At 44.9% G+C, this 24,627-nt stretch overlaps 1 protein-coding gene across 1 annotated transcript in view; it reads left to right on the top strand.

Moving 5' to 3' along the window:
* LOC126471419 (outer dynein arm-docking complex subunit 3) overlaps positions 1-24,627 on the top strand; it is a 355,522-nt gene that overhangs the window by 320,710 nt on the left and 10,185 nt on the right. The window contains exon 10 of the mRNA XM_050099557.1: positions 23,952-24,098. Within this exon, the coding sequence (XP_049955514.1) occupies positions 23,952-24,098 (147 nt within the window). The remainder of the gene's footprint in view (positions 1-23,951; positions 24,099-24,627) is intronic.

Raw genomic sequence — 24,627 nt, 5'->3', positions numbered from 1 at the left:
AGAAAGCGAATACTCTGTGACAGAAATTGAGGTGTGTTGCAGGCCATGTGTTGGATAAGTCAGTGGCATGGAAGGTAGCGAGGATCTTAAAGACCCACCATGGTTCAGTAACAATATTGGGGAAGTACTACAAAAGCATAGAGAGCTACATAGCAGTATGAAACGGTGCAGAGTCTTTCCTGACAAACAGAAGCTGTACAAGACAAAAACCATAAGTGCCCAGTTAACTCAAAAACAAGATCTTTTAAGCTGTGTTGTCAAAAATGCTAAAACGTTTTGGTTCTGCACAGGAATACGTCAATGGGAAAACTTTGTTTGTCCAGATGCACCTTGACCACGGCTGCACCAAAATAGAAGATGCTAAAATGAAGGCCGTAGTATTTCCGAACTGCTTCACATCAGAAACCACAGTGCAGTTGTGGTTAGATCATTAGCAACTTGTTGAGAAATGCACAGAGACTTGCAGATGGACAGCACATATCGCAAGGCAGGAGTGGCAGCTGATCCATAGTATTAGTAAATGTAAAATAATGCACGTAATCAGCCGAAATGATTAGATTCCGCTTGAGCACGATCAGTTAATAGAATTGGTCACAACTTTCAAGCATCCAGGAATTGTTGTCCTGAGTGATTTAAAGTAGAAAGGCCGCATAAACTTAACCGTGAAGAAGGCACGTGCCGGAGTCAGAGATACTGTGTGTCCTTGACAGCGTTTTGTAAAGCCGTGTAATAGTGTTGTAGTCACTTGGTTCTGGATTAATGAATTGCCAAAAAAATTAATGCACTTTTCTCACCAGTAACTGTATTTTGATAGACTGCATAAATCCCTGCTGGCACTTGCAGATTGGGCTGCACTGCGTCGAACCACTTACTACACACCAACCCCTCTCTCCGATCCAGTATTTCGAAGAGCTCACAACATTACCATCTTCAGAACATAGGTAGTAATTCACAGTACGAGCATCATATCATCATTATTTTACCTTCCAGAATAAGGTTTTCACTCTGCAGCGGAGTGTGCGCTGATATGAAACTTACTGGCAGATTAAAACTGCGTGCCGGACCGAGACTCGAACTCGGGACATTTGCCTTTCGCGGGCAAGTGCTCTACCAACTGAGCTACCCAAGAACGACTCACGCCCCCTCCTCACAGCTTTACTTCTGCCAGTATCTCGTCTCCTACCTTCCAAACTTTACAGGAGCTCTCCTGCGAACCAAGCAGAACTAGCACTCCTGAAAGAAAGGATATTGCGGAGACATGGCTTAGCCACAGCCTAGGGGATGTTTCCAGAATGAGATTTTCACTCTGCAGCCGAGTGTGCGTTGATATGAAACTTCTTGGCAGATTAAAACTGTGTGCCGGACAGAGACTCTAACTCGGGACCTTTGCCTTTAGCGCGAGTCATGCTTGGGTAGCTCAGTTGGTAGAGCACTTGCCTGCGAAGGGCAAAGGTCCCGAGTGCGAGTCTCGGTCAAGCACACAGTTTTAACCTGCCAGGAAGTTTCATTATTTTACCTTAATGATACAGTTTTAACTCTTCCTTAATCAGTTTATGAAAAGCTGAAGAGTGGTAACGTGGTTGCTGTCAGCCCACACCCATTAGTCCAGAAGTAAGTGAAAAATAATTATAAAAACACGTGAACCTCAACTCTGTCCACTCCAGGAATACGAATTCAAAAACATACACTGACGCAAATGGAAAGTCTGATACATGGACACCTCGACTGAACAGTGCTAAACTGATACTTCAATATTCATATGCTTGCGGGCTATGCTGATTAAAATTTCTTCACTATGCGGACTTACACTGAGGTGACAAAAATAACGGAATAGCGATATTCACATGTGCAGATGGCGGTAGAATTGCGTACACGAGGTATAAAAGCGCAGTAGTGCATTGACCGACATGTCAAATGTACTCAGGTGATTCTTATGAAGAAATTTCCTACGTGACTGCAGTCGCACTTCGGGAATTAAAACATTCTGCAAACGGTTCACCGAGAGCAGCAGCGTTTTCATACAGTTGTCAGGGCAAGCAGCACTGTGTGAAATAACCGCGGAAATCAATGTGGTCGTACGATGAACGTATCCGTTAGGACAGTGCGGCGAAATCTGGCGTTAATGAGGTATGGCAGTGGACAGCCGATGCGAGTGCCTTTACTAACAGCACAACATCGCCAGCAGCGCCTCTCCTGGGCTCGTCACCATATCGGTTGGACCCTAGACGACGTAAGAACGGTGACCTTGTCAGACGAGTCTCTATTCCAGTTGGTAACTGTTGTGTTCGGCTACTTGGAGACTATTTGCAGCCATTCGTGGATTTCCTGTTCCCAAACAACGATGGAATTTTTGTGGTTGACAATGCGTCATGTCTCTGGGCCACAATTGTTCGCGATTGATTTTAAGAACATTCTGGACAATTCGAGTGAATGATTTGGCCATCCAAATTGCCCGACATGAATCTCGTCGAACATTTACGGGATACAATCGAGAGGTCAGTTGGTGCACAAAATCCTGCACCAACACGTTAGCAGTTATGGACGGCTGTAATGGCAACATGGCTGAGTATTTCTGCAGGGGTCTTTCAACGGCCCGTTGAGTCCATGCCACGTATTGTCTCTGAACTACGCTGGACAAAAGGAGGTTCGACACGATATTACGAGGTATCCCATGAATTTTGTCACCTCATTGTATTTTCATTACAGAAAAAAACTTATCGCCGTATTTGGGAACTGGAGAAAGGTCGAATCATTGGCATGTGGTAAATGGGAGCATCGTACCGACATATCACATGGACAATGACTGCAGAATCAATGAGGAGATGGTATATTGCAAGAAGAGTAGTCCTCCCAGAAGGACTACACCACGAAAAGATCCTGGAATCTTTCCACTAACTCTGACGAATAGACACATAAAAATAGTAGAAATACGGGCAAGAGGCAACAGGCGGAGTGTCTTCATGAACCGTGGAGAACATATTGCTGGAATCTGGGTTGAGATCTCATGCTGTTATGCATCGTTTACCGCTGACACCATACAGCAGGCAACGAAACTGATTTAGTAACTGTTGAAGGGAGGTGTAATTCTCACCACTTTTTTTCAAGAATGGTAAAACCTGTAGATACACATTTCATAACGAGGGTACTAAATAGCATATTTCAGCAGTATAATGCAAGGCCCACACTGCAGCTGACACCACAAATGTCTTGATAAATTTGCGCATCACTGACTGGCTTGCTCACTCCCCGTCTATAGAGCAAGTGTAGAAAGCAATGGAAAGACGTATACTTTCATACAAGCCTCAAGCCAGCAATTTCTTGAACTGACGCAGCGTGTGTTCAGGCATGGTAGGAAACTCGTCAAGATAACATATGGAGGTAGTTTCCATAGCACAATGAATCTATGACTGTAATTATGGCCGTGAGGGATCACATCTCACACTTATGTTGATGATGGACGTATGTTCCAAATGGAATGGAAGTTTATCCATTTAACACTCGTTATATGATGAACATCTCCAGAAAGTTTGATAAATATTGGACTGATACTTCATGATGTAATAATTTCTATTTCTGTCAATGTAACTATCATTCCAGACATCCCGAACTCTACAAACGAAGTTCAACACACTAGTAACAGCTGAGGGCATGTACAAATACTGCATACAACCATGATGCCGTTATATACCACCGTCACAATGAAGGTCCCACAGACTGACATGAAACTTCTGCCGTCCTCTAAAGTATCAAACTTTACACTGGCTATTATCGAGAACAATTGTAAACCTCTAAAGCTCTATGAAACTTCCTGGCAGATAAAACCCTGTGTGCTCTACAAAGACTCGAATCTGGATCCTTTGCCTTTCGTGGGCAGGTGCTCTACTGACTGAGCTATACAAGCATAGCACACGACCTGCCTTCTCAGCTTTTCTTCCTGCAGTACCTCATAACCTACCTTCAAAACTTAATAGAAGTTCTCGTGCATACTTTGGGGTTTGGATAGCTCAGTCGGTAGAACCATACCATGTGGGACATAAAGTCTTCGAAAAGCGACAACTAGTTCCTCCGACGTCATGAATCCGGTGCTAGGCCAGGGTGAGTCCTGCATGAAATCGCCCTGTCATCTTGGAAAATCAGAAAGCTTCTTCAATGTTTTTTTCCGTTCCCAGATGGTTGCAATAACATTAGGAATTTGTTTGTACTCTCATTGCTGCACCCGTTGAATTAGAAAAAGCTTTCAAGTGAAGTGTAAAGTTGAAGTGTAAGCTCGTCAGGTTGCATAATTAACAGAAAAAGCTAATCAGATGACACGACATGAAAAATTTTGAATATCGTCTTAGATATTTTGCCAAAAGTTATGTACAGATGTGAGTGTCTATATGGAACCTTCGAAAGCAATAAAGTTGCTACTAAAATTCAGGTAAACATGGGTGGACTTTTACCTATGAAGATATTTCATACAGGTAAGCGTATGAATCTTACTCTTGAGGCATTAAAGTATCAACTGCTGACCATAAAAACGCTGGTTTGTTGCCAAGAGGTATACTGGCAGACTCTACATAAACAGGCTGTGTCCATTCCGTGCTACAGTTGTGGGCTCTACTTCACATCTAGGTATCATGTGTCCACCAAGGAGTGAAAAGATTCTGGCTTGTTCTTAAGACAGCACCCAGCCACTAGCATGCAGTTCAGTTCGCTGAACCAAGCAGTTCCATCAAAGAGCCAAATGTGGATCTGCATTTCACAGCGATACCAATTCCAGCCACAGCACCAATCTTGGAGACACATCACAGCAGCCTCAACAAGCAGCCAGCCACTGCTGCCAGAGCCTTCACCTCCTTCGACATTGCTGTCCTGTGGACTCTATGTTTCAGTATTGGTATATGGCGGGTGACTTGGCTAGTATGATTTTTCCCATGATCTATCACTAGGAGTAGGTGACTGACTGGTCTTAGACTTGTACCGAGAAAATCTCAGCAGTGTCTGACATCTGACAAAGACATAGTAATTTCAAGTGTTATTGTTCTGTCAACAAACCATCTGTATTAGGTCAAGAAGATAGTAGTTTCTGTGTTGTCAGTTTCTATATCCTAGTCGACTGTTGCACATTAGAGTAGTATAACTTGTGTGGCCAGAAAAATCTTGAAGTTCAGCCCTGGCAATGCCAGAGAAAAAAGACTGCTGATGGAGCAGCAGTGAACACTAAAGCTGTAGTGTTGACTCAAGAGCCAACACCGTGACGCTACAGGAGGCCGAAATGCACGCGTCTAAATACACGCAGACCGGCGTGAGGTCTGGAACAGGACAATATCTTGAGAATTGCAATAAAGTACGAAAATCTTGTAATACTTAACTTTAATCCATAATTGTAGAACATCGCTCTTGATGATACATGCTTCACATAATAAATATCAATTGAATACGGCGCCTTGCTAGGTCGTAGCAATTTACGTAGCTGAAGGCTATGCTAACTATCGTCTCGGCAAATGAGAGCGTAATTGTCAGTAATCCATCTCTGGCAAAGTCGGCTGTACCACTGGGGCGAGTGCTAGTACGTCTTTCTAGACCTGCCGTGTGGTGGCGCTCGGTCTGCTATCACTGACAGTGGTGACACGCGGGTCCGACGTATACTAATGGACCGCGGCCGATTTAAAGGCTACCACCTAGCAAGTGTGGTGTCTGGCGGTGACACCACATTCCTCCCCCGCAAATCGGCGAACGGTTGTGTTGTAAGGCTTCCGCCCGCCGTGGGGAGGACGCCATGTTGACGTATGCGACGAGGTGGGGAGCCTAACAACAGGCGAGGCTGTGCCACCCGCACCCTGCCATTCGGTCCGAGGGGAGCTAGGAAACGCCTGAAAACCTAGTCCAGGGTGCACGCCAACATGCGGTGTATGCGCCCGTAAAGAGACAGGAGGGGCCGTAGGGTCGACCTCCATCGCGTCGGGGCAGCCGACGGGCGAAGACGACATCTGGTCCGGAGCGGGCAAGAGTTCCATGTCGGAGGACAGCTGGTCACGGGAAGCGATCGGCAGCGCGTGACCCAGGGAGGCGCCTGGCGGTTGCAGCGAAGCGTCCACTGCGGGCGTCGCCGGCGGGAGAACAGGCGGCGGCGGCGGCGGCGGCGGCGGCGCGTCGCCATGGGGCAAAATGGAAGGCAGCGTCGGTAACACCTGGGGATGAGGCGAGCCAGTAGATGGGTGCCCAGGGCGCTGACCGGACGGCACCGTCGCTGAAAGCAGACGGGGAGCGGCAGAACCCGTGCGACGACAGAGGCGCAGCTGATTGAGATGCCGACGCACCTCACCAGAGGCCCCCAAAACCAAATACATAGCGCGGCCGAGGCAGTGAAGAATGCGCCCTGCTAACCAACAACGTGAATCTCGATAGTTGCGATAGTATACAACGTCGCCAGGAGCAAAAACAGGTGGCGTCCGCTGCACAAGAACCTGATGCGGCGGATGCAGCAAAGACATCAAGGTTCGATGAGGACGACCGTGGAGCAACTCAGCCGGCGAGCGACCATCTCGGAACTGAGTCAACATTACCTTCCTTCAATTGGGCTAACTGGCGGTGAATCGAGGAAGTACAGTACATATTGTCGAAACTAAAATGAGCTCTAACATGGAAATTAAGTGTTTCCGGACACATGTTCACGTGACATCTTTTCTTTATTTGTGTGTGAGGAATGTTTCCTGAAAGTTTGACCGTACCTTTTTGTAACACCCTGTATGGAAGACTGACACCCGACTCATCCTCACTTCTGGTAACGTTGGCGTGGTCGTCGGTTCTTCCACAGTTTGACCGCTCTCTCCAGAGCCTGAAGTGACGCTCACACCCGCTGTCTCTTTGTACACGTATGTCAATAACATCTGCCAGTCATATCTCCACCAACTCTCGAACCCTTGAAAAACTTGGTCTGTTGTTGCGCCTCTATGACAACACTCCATAGACAACGCTTAGAAAATACTGCGAGTAAAATCCCGTTGATCCCGTAGCAATAGCAGCAGACTTCAATCTTCCACTGAGAGAGGCTCACACGTATAGAACGAGAGCCAGGGTATTTTCTGTAACTTATTTAGAGTAGCAGGTAAGCAAGCCCACCTTCGAGCAAAACTTACTGGATCTGCAGGCAACAAACATTCCGAAACTTTTCTATGCAGCGAACGTGATTATCACAAGGGTCTAACGAAAAGTTTATGGAAGGATGATATTTCTGCTTGACAGGTGCGATGGTAAGATCATTAGAAACTCTCCGAGAAATCTGCAGAAAACATTCAGTTCTGGGGAAGAGAAAGCGAATACTCTGTGACAGAAATTGAGGTGTGTTGCAGGCCATGTGCTGGATAAGTCAGTGGCATGGAAGGTAGCGAGGATCTGAAAGACCCAACATGGTTCAGTAACAATATTGGGGAAGTACTACAAAAGCATAGAGAGCTACATAGCGGTATGAAACGGTGCAGAGTCTTTCCTGACAAACAGAAGCTGTACAAGACAAAAATCAGAAGTGTCCAGTTAACTCAAAAACAAAATCTTTTAAGCTGTGTTGTCAAAAATGCTAAAACGTTTTGGTTCTGCACAGGAATACGTCAATGGGAAAACTTTGTTTGTCCAGATGCACCTTGACCATGACTGCACCAAAATAGAAGATGCTAAAATGAAGGCCGTAGTATTTCCGAACTGCTTCACATCAGAAACCACAGTGCAGTTGTGGTTAGATCATTAGCAACTTGTTGAGAAATGCACAGAGACTTGCAGATGGACAGCACACATCGCAAGGCAGGAGTGGCAGCTGATCCATAGTATTAGTAAATGTAAAATAATGCACGTAATCAGCCGAAATGATTAGATTCCGCTTGAGCACGATCAGTTAATAGAATTGGTCACAACTTTCAAGCATCCAGGAATTGTTGTCCTGAGTGATTTAAAGTAGAAAGGCCGCATAAACTTAACCGTGAAGAAGGCACGTGCCAGAGTCAGAGATACTGTGTGTCCTTGACAGCGTTTTGTAAAGCCGTGTAATAGTGTTGTAGTCACTTGGTTCTGGATTAATGAATTGCCAAAAAAATTAATGCACTTTTCTCACCAGTAACTGTATTTTGATAGACTGCATAAATCCCTGCTGGCACTTGCAGATTGGGCTGCACTGCGTCGAACCACTTACTACACACCAACCCCTCTCTCCGATCCAGTATTTCGAAGAGCTCACAACATTACCATCTTCAGAACATAGGTAATAATTCACAGTACGAGCATCATATCATCATTATTTTACCTTCCAGAATAAGATTTTCACTCTGCAGCGGAGTGTGCGCTGATATGAAACTTACTGGCAGATTAAAACTGTGTGCCGGACCGAGACTCGAACTCGGGACATTTGCCTTTCGCGGGCAAGTGCTCTACCAACTGAGCTACCCAAGAACGACTCACGCCCCCTCCTCACAGCTTTACTTCTGCCAGTATCTCGTCTCCTACCTTCCAAACTTTACAGAAGCTCTCCTGCGAACCAAGCAGAACTAGCACTCCTGAAAGAAAGGATATTGCGGAGACATGGCTTAGCCACAACCTAGGGGATGTTTCCAGAATGAGATTTTCACTCTGCAGCCGAGTGTGCGCTGATATGAAACTTCTTGGCAGATTAAAACTGTGTGCCGGACAGAGACTCTAACTCGGGACCTTTGCCTTTAGCGTGAGTCGTGCTTGGGTAGCTCAGTTGGTAGAGCACTTGCCCGCGAAGGGCAAAGGTCCCGAGTGCGAGTCTCGGTCAAGCACACAGTTTTAACCTGCCAGGAAGTTTCATTATTTTACCTTAATGATACAGTTTTAACTCTTCCTTAATCATTTTATGAAAAGCTGAAGAGTGGTAACGTGGTTGCTGTCAGCCCACACCCATTAGTCCAGAAGTAAGTGAAAAATAATTATAAAAACACATGAACCTCAACTCTGTCCACTCCAGGAATACGAATTCAAGAACATACACTGACGCAAATGGAAAGTCTTATACATGGACACCTCGACTGAACAGTGCTAAACTGATACTTCAATATTCATATGCTTGCGGGCTATGCTGATTAAAATTTCTTCACTATGCGAACTTACACTGAGGTGACAAAAGTAATGGAATAGCGATATTCACATGTGCAGATGGCGGTAGAATTGCGTACACGAGGTATAAAAGCGCAGTAGTGCACTGACCGACATGTCAAATGTACTCAGGTGATTCTTATGAAGAAATTTCCTACGTGACTGCAGTCGCACTTCGGGAATTAAAACATTCTGCAAACGGTTCACCGAGAGCAGCAGCGTTTTCATACAGTTGTCAGGGCAAGCAGCACTGTGTGAAATAACCGCGGAAATCAATGTGGTCGTACGATGAACGTATCCGTTAGGACAGTGCGGCGAAATCTGGCGTTAATGAGGTATGGCAGTGGACAGCCGATGCGAGTGCCTTTACTAACAGCACAACATCGCCAGCAGCGCCTCTCCTGGGCTCGTCACCATATCGGTTGGACCCTAGACGACGTAAGAACGGTGACCTTGTCAGACGAGTCTCTATTCCAGTTGGTAACTGTTGTGTTCGGCTACTTGGAGACTATTTGCAGCCATTCGTGGATTTCCTGTTCCCAAACAACGATGGAATTTTTGTGGTTGACAATGCGTCATGTCTCTGGGCCACAATTGTTCGCGATTGATTTTAAGAACATTCTGGACAATTCGAGTGAATGATTTGGCCATCCAAATTGCCCGACATGAATCTCGTCGAACATTTACGGGATACAATCGAGAGGTCAGTTGGTGCACAAAATCCTGCACCAACACGTTAGCAGTTATGGACGGCTGTAATGGCAACATGGCTGAGTATTTCTGCAGGGGTCTTTCAACGGCCCGTTGAGTCCATGCCACGTATTGTCTCTGAACTACGCTGGACAAAAGGAGGTTCGACACGATATTACGAGGTATCCCATGAATTTTGTCACCTCATTGTATTTTCATTACAGAAAAAAACTTATCGCCGTATTTGGGAACTGGAGAAAGGTCGAATCATTGGCATGTGGTAAATGGGAGCATCGTACCGACATATCACATGGACAATGACTGCAGAATCAATGAGGAGATGGTATATTGCAAGAAGAGTAGTCCTCCCAGAAGGACTACACCACGAAAAGATCCTGGAATCTTTCCACTAACTCTGACGAATAGACACATAAAAATAGTAGAAATACGGGCAATAGGCAACAGGCGGAGTGTCTTCATGAACCGTGGAGAACATATTGCTGGAATCTGGGTTGAGATCTCATGCTGTTATGCATCGTTTACCGCTGACACCATACAGCAGGCAACGAAACTGATTTAGTAACTGTTGAAGGGAGGTGTAATTCTCACCACTTTTTTTCAAGAATGGTAAAACCTGTAGATACACATTTCATAACGAGGGTACTAAATAGCATATTTCAGCAGTATAATGCAAGGCCCACACTGCAGCTGACACCACAAATGTCTTGATAAATTTGCGCATCACTGACTGGCTTGCTCACTCCCCATCTATAGAGCAAGTGTAGAAAGCAATGGAAAGACGTATACTTTCATACAAGCCTCAAGCCAGCAATTTCTTGAACTGACGCAGCGTGTGTTCAGGCATGGTAGGAAACTCGTCAAGATAACATATGGAGGTAGTTTCCATAGCACAATGAATCTATGACTGTAATTATGGCCGTGAGGGATCACATCTCACACTTATGTTGATGATGGACGTATGTTCCAAATGGAATGGAAGTTTATCCATTTAACACTCGTTATATGATGAACATCTCCAGAAAGTTTGATAAATATTGGACTGATACTTCATGATGTAATAATTTCTATTTCTGTCAATGTAACTATCATTCCAGACATCCCGAACTCTACAAACGAAGTTCAACACACTAGTAACAGCTGAGGGCATGTACAAATACTGCATACAACCATGATGCCGTTATATACCACCGTCACAATGAAGGTCCCACAGACTGACATGAAACTTCTGCCGTCCTCTAAAGTATCAAACTTTACACTGGCTATTATCGAGAACAATTGTAAACCTCTAAAGCTCTATGAAACTTCCTGGCAGATAAAACCCTGTGTGCTCTACAAAGACTCGAATCTGGATCCTTTGCCTTTCGTGGGCAGGTGCTCTACTGACTGAGCTATACAAGCATAGCACACGACCTGCCTTCTCAGCTTTTCTTCCTGCAGTACCTCATAACCTACCTTCAAAACTTAATAGAAGTTCTCGTGCATACTTTGGGGTTTGGATAGCTCAGTCGGTAGAACCATACCATGTGGGACATAAAGTCTTCGAAAAGCGACAACTAGTTCCTCCGACGTCATGAATCCGGTGCTAGGCCAGGGTGAGTCCTGCATGAAATCGCCCTGTCATCTTGGAAAATCAGAAAGCTTCTTCAATGTTTTTTTCCGTTCCCAGATGGTTGCAATAACATTAGGAATTTGTTTGTACTCTCATTGCTGCACCCGTTGAATTAGAAAAAGCTTTCAAGTGAAGTGTAAAGTTGAAGTGTAAGCTCGTCAGGTTGCATAATTAACAGAAAAAGCTAATCAGATGACACGACATGAAAAATTTTGAATATCGTCTTAGATATTTTGCCAAAAGTTATGTACAGATGTGAGTGTCTATATGGAACCTTCGAAAGCAATAAAGTTGCTACTAAAATTCAGGTAAACATGGGTGGACTTTTACCTATGAAGATATTTCATACAGGTAAGCGTATGAATCTTACTCTTGAGGCATTAAAGTATCAACTGCTGACCATAAAAACGCTGGTTTGTTGCCAAGAGGTATACTGGCAGACTCTACATAAACAGGCTGTGTCCATTCCGTGCTACAGTTGTGGGCTCTACTTCACATCTAGGTATCATGTGTCCACCAAGGAGTGAAAAGATTCTGGCTTGTTCTTAAGACAGCACCCAGCCACTAGCATGCAGTTCAGTTCGCTGAACCAAGCAGTTCCATCAAAGAGCCAAATGTGGATCTGCATTTCACAGCGATACCAATTCCAGCCACAGCACCAATCTTGGAGACACATCACAGCAGCCTCAACAAGCAGCCAGCCACTGCTGCCAGAGCCTTCACCTCCTTCGACATTGCTGTCCTGTGGACTCTATGTTTCAGTATTGGTATATGGCAGGTGACTTGGCTAGTATGATTTTTCCCATGATCTATCACTAGGAGTAGGTGACTAACTGGTCTTAGACTTGTACCGAGAAAATCTCAGCAGTTTCTGACATCTGACAAAGACATAGTAATTTCAAGTGTTATTGTTCTGTCAACAAACCATCTGTATCAGGTCAAGAAGATAGTAATTTCTGTGTTGTCAGTTTCTATATCCTAGTCGACTGTTGCACATTAGAGTAGTATAACTTGTGTGGCCAGAAAAATCTTGAAGTTCAGCCCTGGCAATGCCAGAGAAAAAAGACTGCTGATGGAGCAGCAGTGAAAACTAAAGCTGTAGTGTTGACTCAAGAGCCAACACCGTGTCGCTACAGGAGGCCGAAATGCACGCGTCTAAATACACGCAGACCGGCGTGAGGTCTGGAACAGGACAATATCTTGAGAATTGCAATAAAGTACGAAAATCTTGTAATACTTAACTTTAATCCATAATTGTAGAACATCGCTCTTGATGATACATGCTTCACATAATAAATATCAATTGAATACGGCGCCTTGCTAGGTCGTAGCAATTTACGTAGCTGAAGGCTATGCTAACTATCGTCTCGGCAAATGAGAGCGTAATTGTCAGTAATCCATCTCTGGCAAAGTCGGCTGTACCACTGGGGCGAGTGCTAGTACGTCTTTCTAGACCTGCCGTGTGGTGGCGCTCGGTCTGCTATCACTGACAGTGGCGACACGCGGGTCCGACGTATACTAATGGACCGCGGCCGATTTAAAGGCTACCACCGATCAAGTGTGGTGTCTGGCGGTGACACCACATTCCTCCCCCGCAAATCGGCGAATGGTTGTGTTATAAGGCTTCCGCCCGCCGTGGGGAGGACGCCATGTTGACGTATGCGACGAGGTGGGGAGCCTAACAACAGGCGAGGCTGTGCCACCCGCACCCTGCCATTCGGTCCGAGGGGAGCTAGGAAACGCCTGAAAACCTAGTCCAGGGTGCACGCCAACATGCGGTGTATGCGCCCGTAAAGAGACAGGAGGGGCCGTAGGGTCGACCTCCATCGCGTCGGGGCAGCCGACGGGCGAAGACGACATCTGGTCCGGAGCAGGCAAGAGTTCCATGTCGGAGGACAGCTGGTCACGGGAAGCGATCGGCGGCGCGTGACCCAGAGAGGCGCTTGGCGGTTGCAGCGAAGCGTCCACTGCGGGCGTCGCCGGCGGGAGAACAGGCGGCGGCGGCGGCGGCGGCGCGTCGCCATGGGGCAAAATGGAAGGCAGCGTCGGTAACACCTGGGGATGAGGCGAGCCAGTAGATGGGTCCCCAGGGCGCTGACCGGACGGCACCGTCGCTGAAAGCAGACGGGGAGCGGCAGAACCTGTGCGACGACAGAGGTGCAGCTGATTGAGATGCCGACGCACCTCACCAGAGGCCCCCAAAACCAAATACATAGCGCGGCCGAGGCAGCGAAGAATGCGCCCTGCGAGCCAACAACGTGAATCTCGATAGTTGCGTTGTATACAACGTCGCCAGAAGCAAAAACAGGTGGCGTCCGCTGCACAAGAACCTGATGCGGCGGATGCACCAAAGACATCAAGGTTCGATGAGGACGACCTTGGAGCAACTTAGCCGGCGAGCGACGATCTCGGGGCTGAGAGCGATACGAAGACAAAAAGAGCAACAACGCGTAATCCCGAGAATGCGACTCGTTCAACTTCAACATCTGTGACTTGAAAGTCCGGACCAATTGTTCAGCGGCACCGTTTGACTGAGGCGAAAACGGAGCGGATGTCAGATGTTGAATACCATTGGCCGTGCAGAATGACTGAAAGTCTGCGGACATGAATTGTGGGCCATTGTCGGAAACAATAGTCTGTGGAAGGCCTTCAATGCAAAAGATAGCCGATAACGATTGGATGGTGGCAGATGACGTCGTGGAAGACATCCGGGCAACAAAAGGAAAATTACTGAAAGAATCGACCACAACCAACCATCGAGCATTCCAGAATGGACCAGCAAAATCGATGTGTAATCGTTGCCAAGGGGAAGTGGCTTGTGGCCACGCAAAGAAGTTCCGCGGTTGTGCGGATTGTTGTTCGGCACACGCCATGCAAGAAGAGCACATATTCGTAATCGCAGCATCGATTCCGAACCAAGTACAGTGCTGACGAGCAAGTTGTTTCGTGCGCACTATACCCCAATGTCCTTGGTGGAGAAGCCGTAAGACAGAGGACTGTAACGAACGTGGGACCACGACCCTGGACTGATCATTATCAGAACGCAACAGCAAAACACCACGTCGTACAAAAAGTCTCTCCTTGTGAGCAAAAAATCGGCGAACCAACGGATCCTCGATCCGCGATTTCGACAAGGGCCATTGCGTAGGAACAAAACGCAAAACGGTAGCAAGGACAGGGTCAGCAGCTGTGGCTGTAGCTACACGACGAAAATCAATCGGAAACGATTCGACCACGTCATCGGTTTCCGCATCAATGAACATGCAAGCAAGTTCGGAAGAATCGAAAGCTCTATCCTCAGCAACAGGCAAACGGGACAACGCATCAGCGTTTCCGTGCTTAGCAGTGGACCGATACAAGATATAGTAGCGGTACTGCGAGAGGAAAATAGACCAGCGAATGAATTTCTGCGCTGTACGTGGAGGTACAGGCTTGTTCGGATGAAAAAGCGATGTCAAAGGTTTGTGGTCTGTGATGGTGGTAAAGGGACGACCATACAAGAAATCGTGAAACTTAGTAACACCAAATACGAGAGCCAAGGCTTCTTTCTCTATCTGTGAATAATTTCTTTGTGCAGACGAGAGCAATTTGGACGCAAAGGCAATAGGGCGATCATACGATCCATCTTTGTGCGCAAGCACAGCACCGATCCCGAAATCCGATGCATCTACCATCAACAAAAGGGGTTTCTGGGGATCGAATGGCGTAAGGCAAGTATTTGAAAGCAACGCCGATTTCAACTGGCGTAAGGCGCGTTCGCATTCCGTCGTCCAGACGAACGGAACACCTTGACGGCGTAAGCGATGAAGCGGAGCTGAAATGGAAGAGGCTTTGCGCACATATTGATTATAGTAATTTATTTTTCCCAGCACACTCTGTAGCTGCTTCAAATTCTGCGGTGAAGGCAAGTCTTGTATGGCACGGAGGTGCTCGGGACTGGGATGTATGCCTTGGGCATTGATTACATGTCCCAAATATGGTAAGTCACGAGCAAAAAACACAAATTTGTCCTTCCGCAAGCGAAGACCATTTTGGCGCAAAACCTGAAATAATGTCCTGAGATTGGCTAAATGTTCTTCTTCCGTCTTTCCGGAGATCACAATATCGTCCAGATAGTTTGCTGCAGTAGGGACCGACGCACAAACAGTTTGCAGATACCGCTGAAACAATGCTCGGGCGGATGCACACCCGAATGGCAGTCTTTTGAACCGATACAAACCAAGATGCGTGTTAACCACCAAAACGCGATGGGATTCTTCGTCCACCGGTATTTGCAAGTACGCATCTGCCAGGTCCAACTTCGAAAAATATTTACCCGGGCACAGCTTGTCAAAAAGATCTTCCGGACGGGGTAAAGGAAAAGTTGCAATCACTAGTTGTGGATTCACTGTTGCCTTGAAGTCCACACAAAGTCTCAATTTTCCGGAAGGTTTTGGCAAAATTACTAAGGGTGAGGCCCAGAGAGAAGCCTGCACACGTTCAATCACACCTTGTGATTCCAAATCGTGTAATGATCTTGCGACCTCATCACGCAATGCGTGGGGAACATTGCGCGCTCTGAAAAATTTCGGTTGCGCGTTTACTTTCAGTTCCAAATGCGCTTTATAGTTCGTAGCGCAACCAAGGCCAGGTGCAAAAATGTCTGCAAACTCTTCACACAGACGAGAAACACTGGCTGAAGCCACAGTCTGGTACACTGAGAGGAGCTGATTTACTATAGACAAGTTAAACAACTGAAATAAATCTAAACCAAACAAGTTCACTGCAGAAGAAGAATGAAGAACGTAAAATGACACAAGTTTTGTTTGTCCCTTGTATGTTGCAAGAAGGCTGCACTGTCCTAACACAGGGATATTCTGACCTGAATAACTATTTAACGTAACATTTGCGGCACGCAACGGAGGTGTGCCCAGTTGTTTGGACATATCTTTATTGATCAATGAAACTGCAGCTCCGGTATCGAGCTGGAATGGGATCACGTTGCCATGAATGTCCAAGTCTACAAAAAGTTTATTGTCCTGCTGACGACAAGAGCGACTGTCTCGTGCAACGTGAACAGACACTGGTACAGAAGCACTTGCGACTTGACGGAATTTCCGTCGACGTCGACGCACACTTTTTGTGGGATGAACACAGTCACTGTTAGAGAGAGAGGCACTGGGCGGAGTGGAATGAACTGCATGAATTTCCATGGGCGAAGGTTCACGAGCCTGAGTATTCTTGGTTCGATTCCGGCGCGAAGCAAAGGGCCTGGAATGGTTGTGAGTGTCCGATCGGAGCTTTTTCTGGCAAACACTCTGAACATGTCCTTTTTTATTACAGAAAAAGCAAATAGCTTGGCGTGACGGGCAATTCTCACGCGAATGTCTAGTAGCACAGCACGGACATGATTTTAGCACTGCATTTGCCTGCTTACGCTGCACACGTGGCTGCGCGGACGGGCACGAGGGCTGTTTACTGTTCCGTGCAGCTCGCCCGGCGGGCCGGTTAATGTGACACACAGCTGGCGAAGCTTCAAACGATTCCTGAGCAAAGTCAAGTGTGTCTTGCCTATCCAATATGTCTATCACTTGTTGAAGGGAGGGATTGACTAGTTTCAAAATCTGTTCCTTATACGAACATCAGAAACGTTCTGTGCAATTGCAGCACGTACCATAGTATCAGAATAAGGGAGGCCACATTCACACTCAAAAGCACAATCCCTAGTAAGGCCTTGCAAAGTGGCAACCCACTCCCTATTAGTTTGACCAGCCGTACGTTTTGTACGAAAGAACGTATACCTTTTTGCAACGACATTGACTGATTCCTTGAAATATGCATCTAATGCAGACAAAATTTCTTCGTAGGACAGAATTGCTACGTCGCGTCGGAGAAACAATTTCACTATCACACGGTACGTCTGGATGCCGACACATGATAATAACTGAGGCTGCCGCTCATTACCTTGAATTCTGTAGGCAGCGAGATGGAATCCAAATTGGCGTGACCACTCCGTCCAGCTTTCCAGTGCCGCATCAAACAGACGAAAAGGTGGTGCAACTGCATGTTGTGGCTGCGGTAGCAGTGGAGCGGCTGCTGCCGCATCAGTTTGCATTGCTCGTTGACCCTGGACGAGCTGTCCAAGGGCATCCAATAACGCCTGCGTCTGCTGATTCTGCAAGCGATAAAATTCGGACAGTACATCTGGAGATTGTGGCGAAGCCATGACACAAATAAATCAATGCAAACTCGATTTGGCTCGTCGCCAATTTGTAGTGTTCACTCAAGAGCCAACACCGTGTCGCTACAGGAGGCCGAAATGCATGCGTCTAAATACACGCAGACCGGCGTGAGGTCTGGAACAGGACAATGTCTTGAGAATTGCAATAAAGTACGAAAATCTTGTAATACTTAACTTTAATCCATAATTGTAGAACATCGCTCTTGATTATACATGCTTCACATAATAAATATCAATTGAATACGGCGCCTTGCTAGGTCGTAGCAATTTACGTAGCTGAAGGCTATGCTAACTATCGTCTCGGCAAATGAGAGCGTAATTGTCAGTAATCCATCTCTGGCAAAGTCGGCTGTACAACTGGGGCGAGTGCTAGTACGTCTCTCTAGACCTGCCGTGTGGTGGCGATCGGTCTGCTATCACTGACAGTGGCGACACGCGGGTCCGACGTATACCAATGGACCGCGGCCGATTTAAAGGCTACCACCGATCAAGTGTGGTGTCTGGCGGTGACACCACAAAAGCTATTGCAACATCCTGAACAAGATGAGGACACAACCCAGCAATGTAGCAAAATGACATTATCAGAAAGAGTGTCTGAAAGATAAAGTTGTGAAATCCTAAAGCTAGCAAGAGAGCTGAATAAATGGAAAAACCAGGACGAATAATGTCATTACCACTCCACTACAGCATAGCACATCAGGTCATTCTGTATAAATGCAGTTTCTGTTCTGGTGAGGTTCAAGTAAGTTTGCAGCCATCCTGTCGAGAAGGAAGGCCTATGTCAGTCGAGCTTTGCACGTCTAGTTGCCGCCTTTGATCTTCTAGGGTCCAGGAAGTCCTGCATGGAGGGACTCAGTCACTGTTAGCTGCAAAGACAACTGCTGGGTCAAGACTGATGGAAGCTGTGGCCATCATCATCCAGCAGGCCTTCTGAAGATATAACCAGCAGTGCCTAGGAGCAAATCATCATCCATCATCGTGTGAGCATGCCACTGCTGCCAGTCACCTCTGTCCCTGTGCAGACTTCGATGGTGCCAGTCCTCTCTCTTGACTCGAGGCCATGGCACTTCTCTGCACAACTTCAAGCACTTATAACGGAACTGATATTTGCCTTCCCTGTTTGCAGTCTACAGTGGGGTCGTGGGTGCTGTGACCATAATTTCCTGGAATCTATGTGCCACTTGGTGTGGACACAGCTGAGTGTTAATGTAGACAAGGCGACCAGCCTCTTGATGTCACTCCTTCTGAGCCAACACTCCGCCAACCGTGTGCCAGGTGCTGACCAATGCATTCTGAGGTGGTATGCTACCACCAGCATTACCTGCTCTAGCTACATGAACATCGAAGCGTCAGCTATTCTATTTTGTATACAATAAATGTTTAATATTGTAATGTTGTTTTATTGATGCCTTTGGGCATCAGACGGGCATCTACCCTCGGAGTCAGCATAGATGTGTCTCTTGGATGGTCAGTTGTCAGCCTCATCCTGATTTCGACTTGACCTCTATAACTCATCCACTATAGCATCCTGCCCTGAGATGCTACAGGACATTGACTGTGAAACATTTCATTTCACATATGTTGGAATAAAGTATCTTTTGTTTTGTCACTATCTGGGAATTTTATCTAGAGTTGTGAACTCACGCAAGGACACAACAGATACTGCAAAGTATTTCATACCTAATCAGTTTAATCCAACAGCAAAAATAGTTTTGCTCTTTGAAACTAGCCATTTGTTCAGAGCTATGTGTAATAACTGAGTAAATCGTAGTAATGACAGACGCATTTTTATATTTCCTTGTTTTCCAGAATTATATAAAGTCTTAACAGCTCTGCTCCCGAACAGGCCATGAATGCTCAATGGTACCGACCGGCCGCTGTGTCACCCTCAGACAATAGGCATCACTGGATGTGGATATGGAGGGGCATGTGGCCAGCACACTGCTCTCCTGGCCGTATGTCAGTTTCGAAGACCAGAGCCCCTCCTTCTCAATCAAGTAGATCTTCAGTTTGCCTCACAACGGCTAAGTGCAGCCCTCTTGCCAACAGCGCTCGGCATACCGAATGATCACCCATCCGAGTGTAACCCAGCCCGATAACGCTTAACTTCGGGGATCTGACGGGAGCCGGTGTTACCACTGCGGCAAGAACTTTGGCTCTTAACAGCTAGTTTAGAATATTTCAAAACTCTTCATCATTATGTAAGACAGCATTACATACTTCAGATATTCATAGACAAAGTGTAGTGATGAGTTTTCTGCATGTGGGATAGCCAGTGACAGTAACTTATATCTACTGAGAGGCGTATTATGAGGGTCACTCCAAAACAAATGCACACTATTTTTTTAAAATCTTTATTTTATTCTACATATTTGAAAGTTTTACAGTGTGTAGATACAGCCTTTAGGAACAATATTTTCATTTCTCCACATAATTTCCATCCCTCTCAACTGCCTTACGCCACATTGGAACCAGCGCCTGTATACCATCACGGTAAAATTCTGAACCAACTTGTTGGAGCCACTGTTTGGCAGCATGCACAAGGGAGTTATCATCTTCAAACCTTGTTCCACGAAGCGAGTCTTTCAGTTTCCCAAAGAGCTGATAGTCACATGGATCCAGGTCAGGACTATAAGGCGGGTGTTTCAGTGTTGTCCATCCGAGATTTGTGATCACTTCCATGGTTTTTTGACTGACATGTGACCGCGCATTGTTGTACAACAGCAAAACTTCCTGCTTTTGCCGATGTGCTTGAACACGACTCAGTCGAGCTTGAAGTTTCTCCAGTGTCATCACATATGCATCAGAATTTATGGTGGTTCCGTTTGACATGATGTACACAAGCAAGAGTCCTTCGGAATCGAAAAACACCATAGCCATAACTTTTCCAGCAGAAGGTGTGGTTTGGAATTTTTTTTCCTTGGGTGAATTTGCATGATGCCACTCCATTCATTGCCTTTTCATCTCTGGTGAAAAATGATGGAGCCATGTTTACTCACCCATCACAATTATTCCAAGAAATTCATCTCCACCATTATAGTACTGTTCCAAAAGTTCGCTGCATACCGTTTTTCTTGTTTCTTTGTGAGCCAGTCAACATCCTGGGAACCCAACTGGCACAAAACTTTTTTAATGCCAACACATCAGTGTTCTGGAAACACTTCCTTCCCTTATCCCAACATAGCATGATAATTCATTCACTGTGATGTCTGTCAGCAGTCACCAATTCGTTAACTCTCTGCACATTGTCTGGAGCGTGTGCAGTACAAGGTCTGCCACTGCGAGGACAATCCTCGATATTGCCGTGCCCTCTTTCATCATGTAACCTGCTTGCCCACCGACTAACTGTACTGCGATCGACCGCAGCATCTCCATACACCTTTTTCAACCTCTTGTGGATGTTTCCCACTGTCTCGTTTTCACAGCGCAGGAATTCTATGACAGCACGTTGCTTCTGACGAACGTCAAGTGTAGCAGCCATCTTGAAGACATGCTGTGACGGCGCCACTCACGGGAACACGTTAAACTAAGTTTGAAAACAAGCGGGAAGGATGTATCTACACAATGTAAAACTTTCACACATACAGAATGAAATCTGTGTTTTTGCAAAAAAAACCTCGTAGAATAACCATCTCATTTAATATTTCAAATATTCGTTGAAAGGTACCAATTGTTTCAAACACTTCAGTCCTAAGCAATACAAATCATAGTCAAGTGTTTAAACCGTTTCTGGAAAGGAGAGTTGACTGTGCTCACTTTTTAGGGACATATGATTCTCGTAATTATGTATACAAATAAATTTACAAACAATTATTATAAAGTACAGAACAACTGCCTTGTACTCAAATTTTCGAAACAAATACATATTTCTGTGTAAGGCGTGTCTTTGACCTACTAGCTCGCCCTCCTGAATGTTTATTTATCTGTATCATTCGATATAAACTGCATTTTTGACATTTCAAAAAAGTTCGAAAATTAAATAAATAATCACATCGAGGGCTACTTGTTTTTAAAGTAATATTGCTGAAAAGTATTTATCGTTTTTACCTGTTCTCAGTTTCTGGATCCCACTCCAGCTACTGCCGGGTCTGGGTGCTGACGAGTCCTCTCCATTTCGCTCGGTCCTCTCAACACTTTTCTTCCTCCATTTGCTGCCAGGTCACACCTCTCCTTTCCACAGATATTCTCACTCCCATTTTCCACCGTGTTCTTGGGCGCCCTCTAGGTCTTTTCCCATCCAACTTTAGTTCTTCCATAATTTTGGGGAGTCTCTGCCCATGCATCCTCTTAACATGCCCATACCATCTTAATCTCTTTTTTTCAATTTCTTCTCTCATACTTTCTTATTAAGGTCCTTTCTAATCTCTACATTCCTTACTCTGTCCATTCTTGTTTTTCCCTTAACTGGTCTGAGAAATTTCATTTCCCCTGCTTGCAGTCTGCTCCAGTCCCTTTCTGTCATTGTCTATGTTTCTCCACCATAGGCGACAATAGGGATGTAATAATTCTTATACATAAGGAGTTTTGCTTTTTCTGAAACTTCCTTATTCGAAATCAGGTGTTTTATTGTCTGGTAGAAATTGCCTCCCTTCTGTAACTTCCTATTAATTTCGTTAGTTATTCTTCCATCGCTAGATATTTCACTCCCTAAATAAGTGAAGCTTTCTACCACTTTGAGGGGTTCTCCATTCAAGATAATATTTCCGTTGATCCCTTTCTCCTTCCAAATACCATTACTTCACTCTTATCTTTATTTATTTTTAATCCATACCTTTTCATTATTTCCTTCCACGCATCAAGTTGTAACTGTACGTCTACCTCTTTATCACCCGTATTACCATATCATCTCCAAAACTCATCTTTCTGTCTTTTTCTTTTACTATATCTTTAACTGCCCTATTCATTCCCTCCATCACAACATTAAAAAGTGCAGGAGATAGAATACTTCCCTGCTTAAGTCCTTGTCTTATTTCGAAGTATTCAGAGTTCCCCAGTGGTGTTCTAATTCTACAATTGTGTCCTCTGTACGTTGTCTTTATGACATTAATGTATCCATCTTCTATATCGATCTTCTTCATTTCTTCCCAGAGTCTTTCCCTGTTAACTGAGTCATATGCCTTTTCTATGTCTATAAAAACCATTATCACCATTTTGTTATACTCCCAACTTTTTTCCATCAGTTGATGGATAGAAAATATCAGGTCGATCGTGCTTCTTCCTTTCCTAGACCCACGCTGTTCTTCACTCAGCTCCTGTTCTATCTTTTCACTTATTCGATTTAGTAAAATTCCTTTGAAAGATCTTCGCTTTCTCTATATCGTAATGTAATCTGTGTGTAACCCCTTATACGTCGGATTATACTTTCGTTTCAAACTAGCTTACTGGAATTCACACCAAGAACTGTTAGCGCCATCACGCCCTTACCTGTGCGTAGTACTCAGGCTGTGACGTCTCTGGAGGAAGTCACAGGCCTCCTCTCACGTAGGCCTTGATAGAGTACTTGCCAATGAAAGGCAAAGGTACCAGGTTCGAGTCCCGGTCCAGTACATAGTTTCGACGTACCCATAGGTTTAGAAAGTAAAAGCAGTCTCCACACAAGCTGTCTGCGGGAAAAACCACTCTGTGTGATAGAATGATAGTTACCCTCCACCACACACTTAACAGTGATTTGCACAGTACAGATATAGATATAAACTGATCTGGAATTATTGAAGTGCGTAGTTGTCATACAGATATTGGGCCTGTAAGTATTTATCTTTGTTGGTAAAGTCAAGAATTCATAGTCAATAATTAGTGAAATTCATTCGAAGATGTGGAGGGAATGTTTTTAAAACATAATGAGTGGATATAACATAGAGTAAATCATTTAATTAATTTGTTAATTGATGTTCGCCATTAAGCAATAGTGCAGTACATCAAGCTAACGAAGAAAACAGAAAACAATACAATATTTAAATTGAAAAACAAACGAAGCATCCTCACTGATACAGTAAATGTTACATTGAAAGTCTGTATTAGAAGTAACAGAGAAAGTGCAATGATAACTTTTTTTCCCGTTTTCAGACTTTAGACCGTTTTTAGAGTGCGACCATTTTCAAAACCATCCTTTTACCGCATACCCGCTCATAAGAAAATAGTTACAACTGTACAGACACAGTATAATAAAATTTGTTTTTAAGTTATATTTTCCGCACTGTTCAATTAGTGCTAGTGTTTGGCGGAATTAAAAGCGGACCTGTAAAAGCAATTGACAGCTATTTTGCCTTTAGACAGATAACTTACAGGCTACAACAAGTTTTGCGAATAATCAAGACATTATCGTTCTAGGATGTGGACGACGTACCGTTGCCTGCACAGACGTCCGACTTCGGTACTGTCAAAGAAGTGCTTCACATCTTAGAGCACAAAATACAGAGCGCTGTGCAGATTTTGTGCCAAAGGGAAGAAGCAAGAAAAGAGGCCATGGAGGAAGGTGTAAGTATCCTTATCACACATCTCCGTCTCCTAGAAAATGAAGTGCCATAGAAAGAGGAACCTGACGATGTAGTAATGTAGTCAGGTTGAATTTTGTAGTAAAAGTTGCGTCTGTATGTTTATTTTAGTCATAATCAAAGCAATAATTTTGTGGAACTAAGAGGCAAGAAAAATATTTACTATTGCTTCCTTGTGCTTTATCTGTTCCGCATATTTTCCATTCCACAGTATTAGCAAGAATACTGGTAATAATTTTACTAATTTAATTTAGTTATTAATACACGTCATTCATTTATTTTACTCATATCGCTGTTTTAGGAATGATCCTACATAAATGCAATAGTCTCACACTGCCTACATCATACAACACTTCCTTGATTTAGATTACGTTTCCTACTTTAGCGGGTGCTCTTTTCATTGGACAGTACGATGAACAATAGACTATATAGGCTTATATGTAAGAGCAAAATATTATCCTTGCGAAGTAATTAACAAAACGTTTCTTCCTAGGTATTAATTTTTCATTGGT

The sequence above is a fragment of the Schistocerca serialis genome, chromosome 3 (assembly GCF_023864345.2).
Source record: "Schistocerca serialis cubense isolate TAMUIC-IGC-003099 chromosome 3, iqSchSeri2.2, whole genome shotgun sequence".
NCBI lineage: Eukaryota > Metazoa > Arthropoda > Insecta > Orthoptera > Acrididae > Schistocerca > Schistocerca serialis.
The sequence above is the reverse complement of the archived record's forward strand: the minus strand, read 5'-3'. Positions and strand labels throughout refer to the sequence as shown.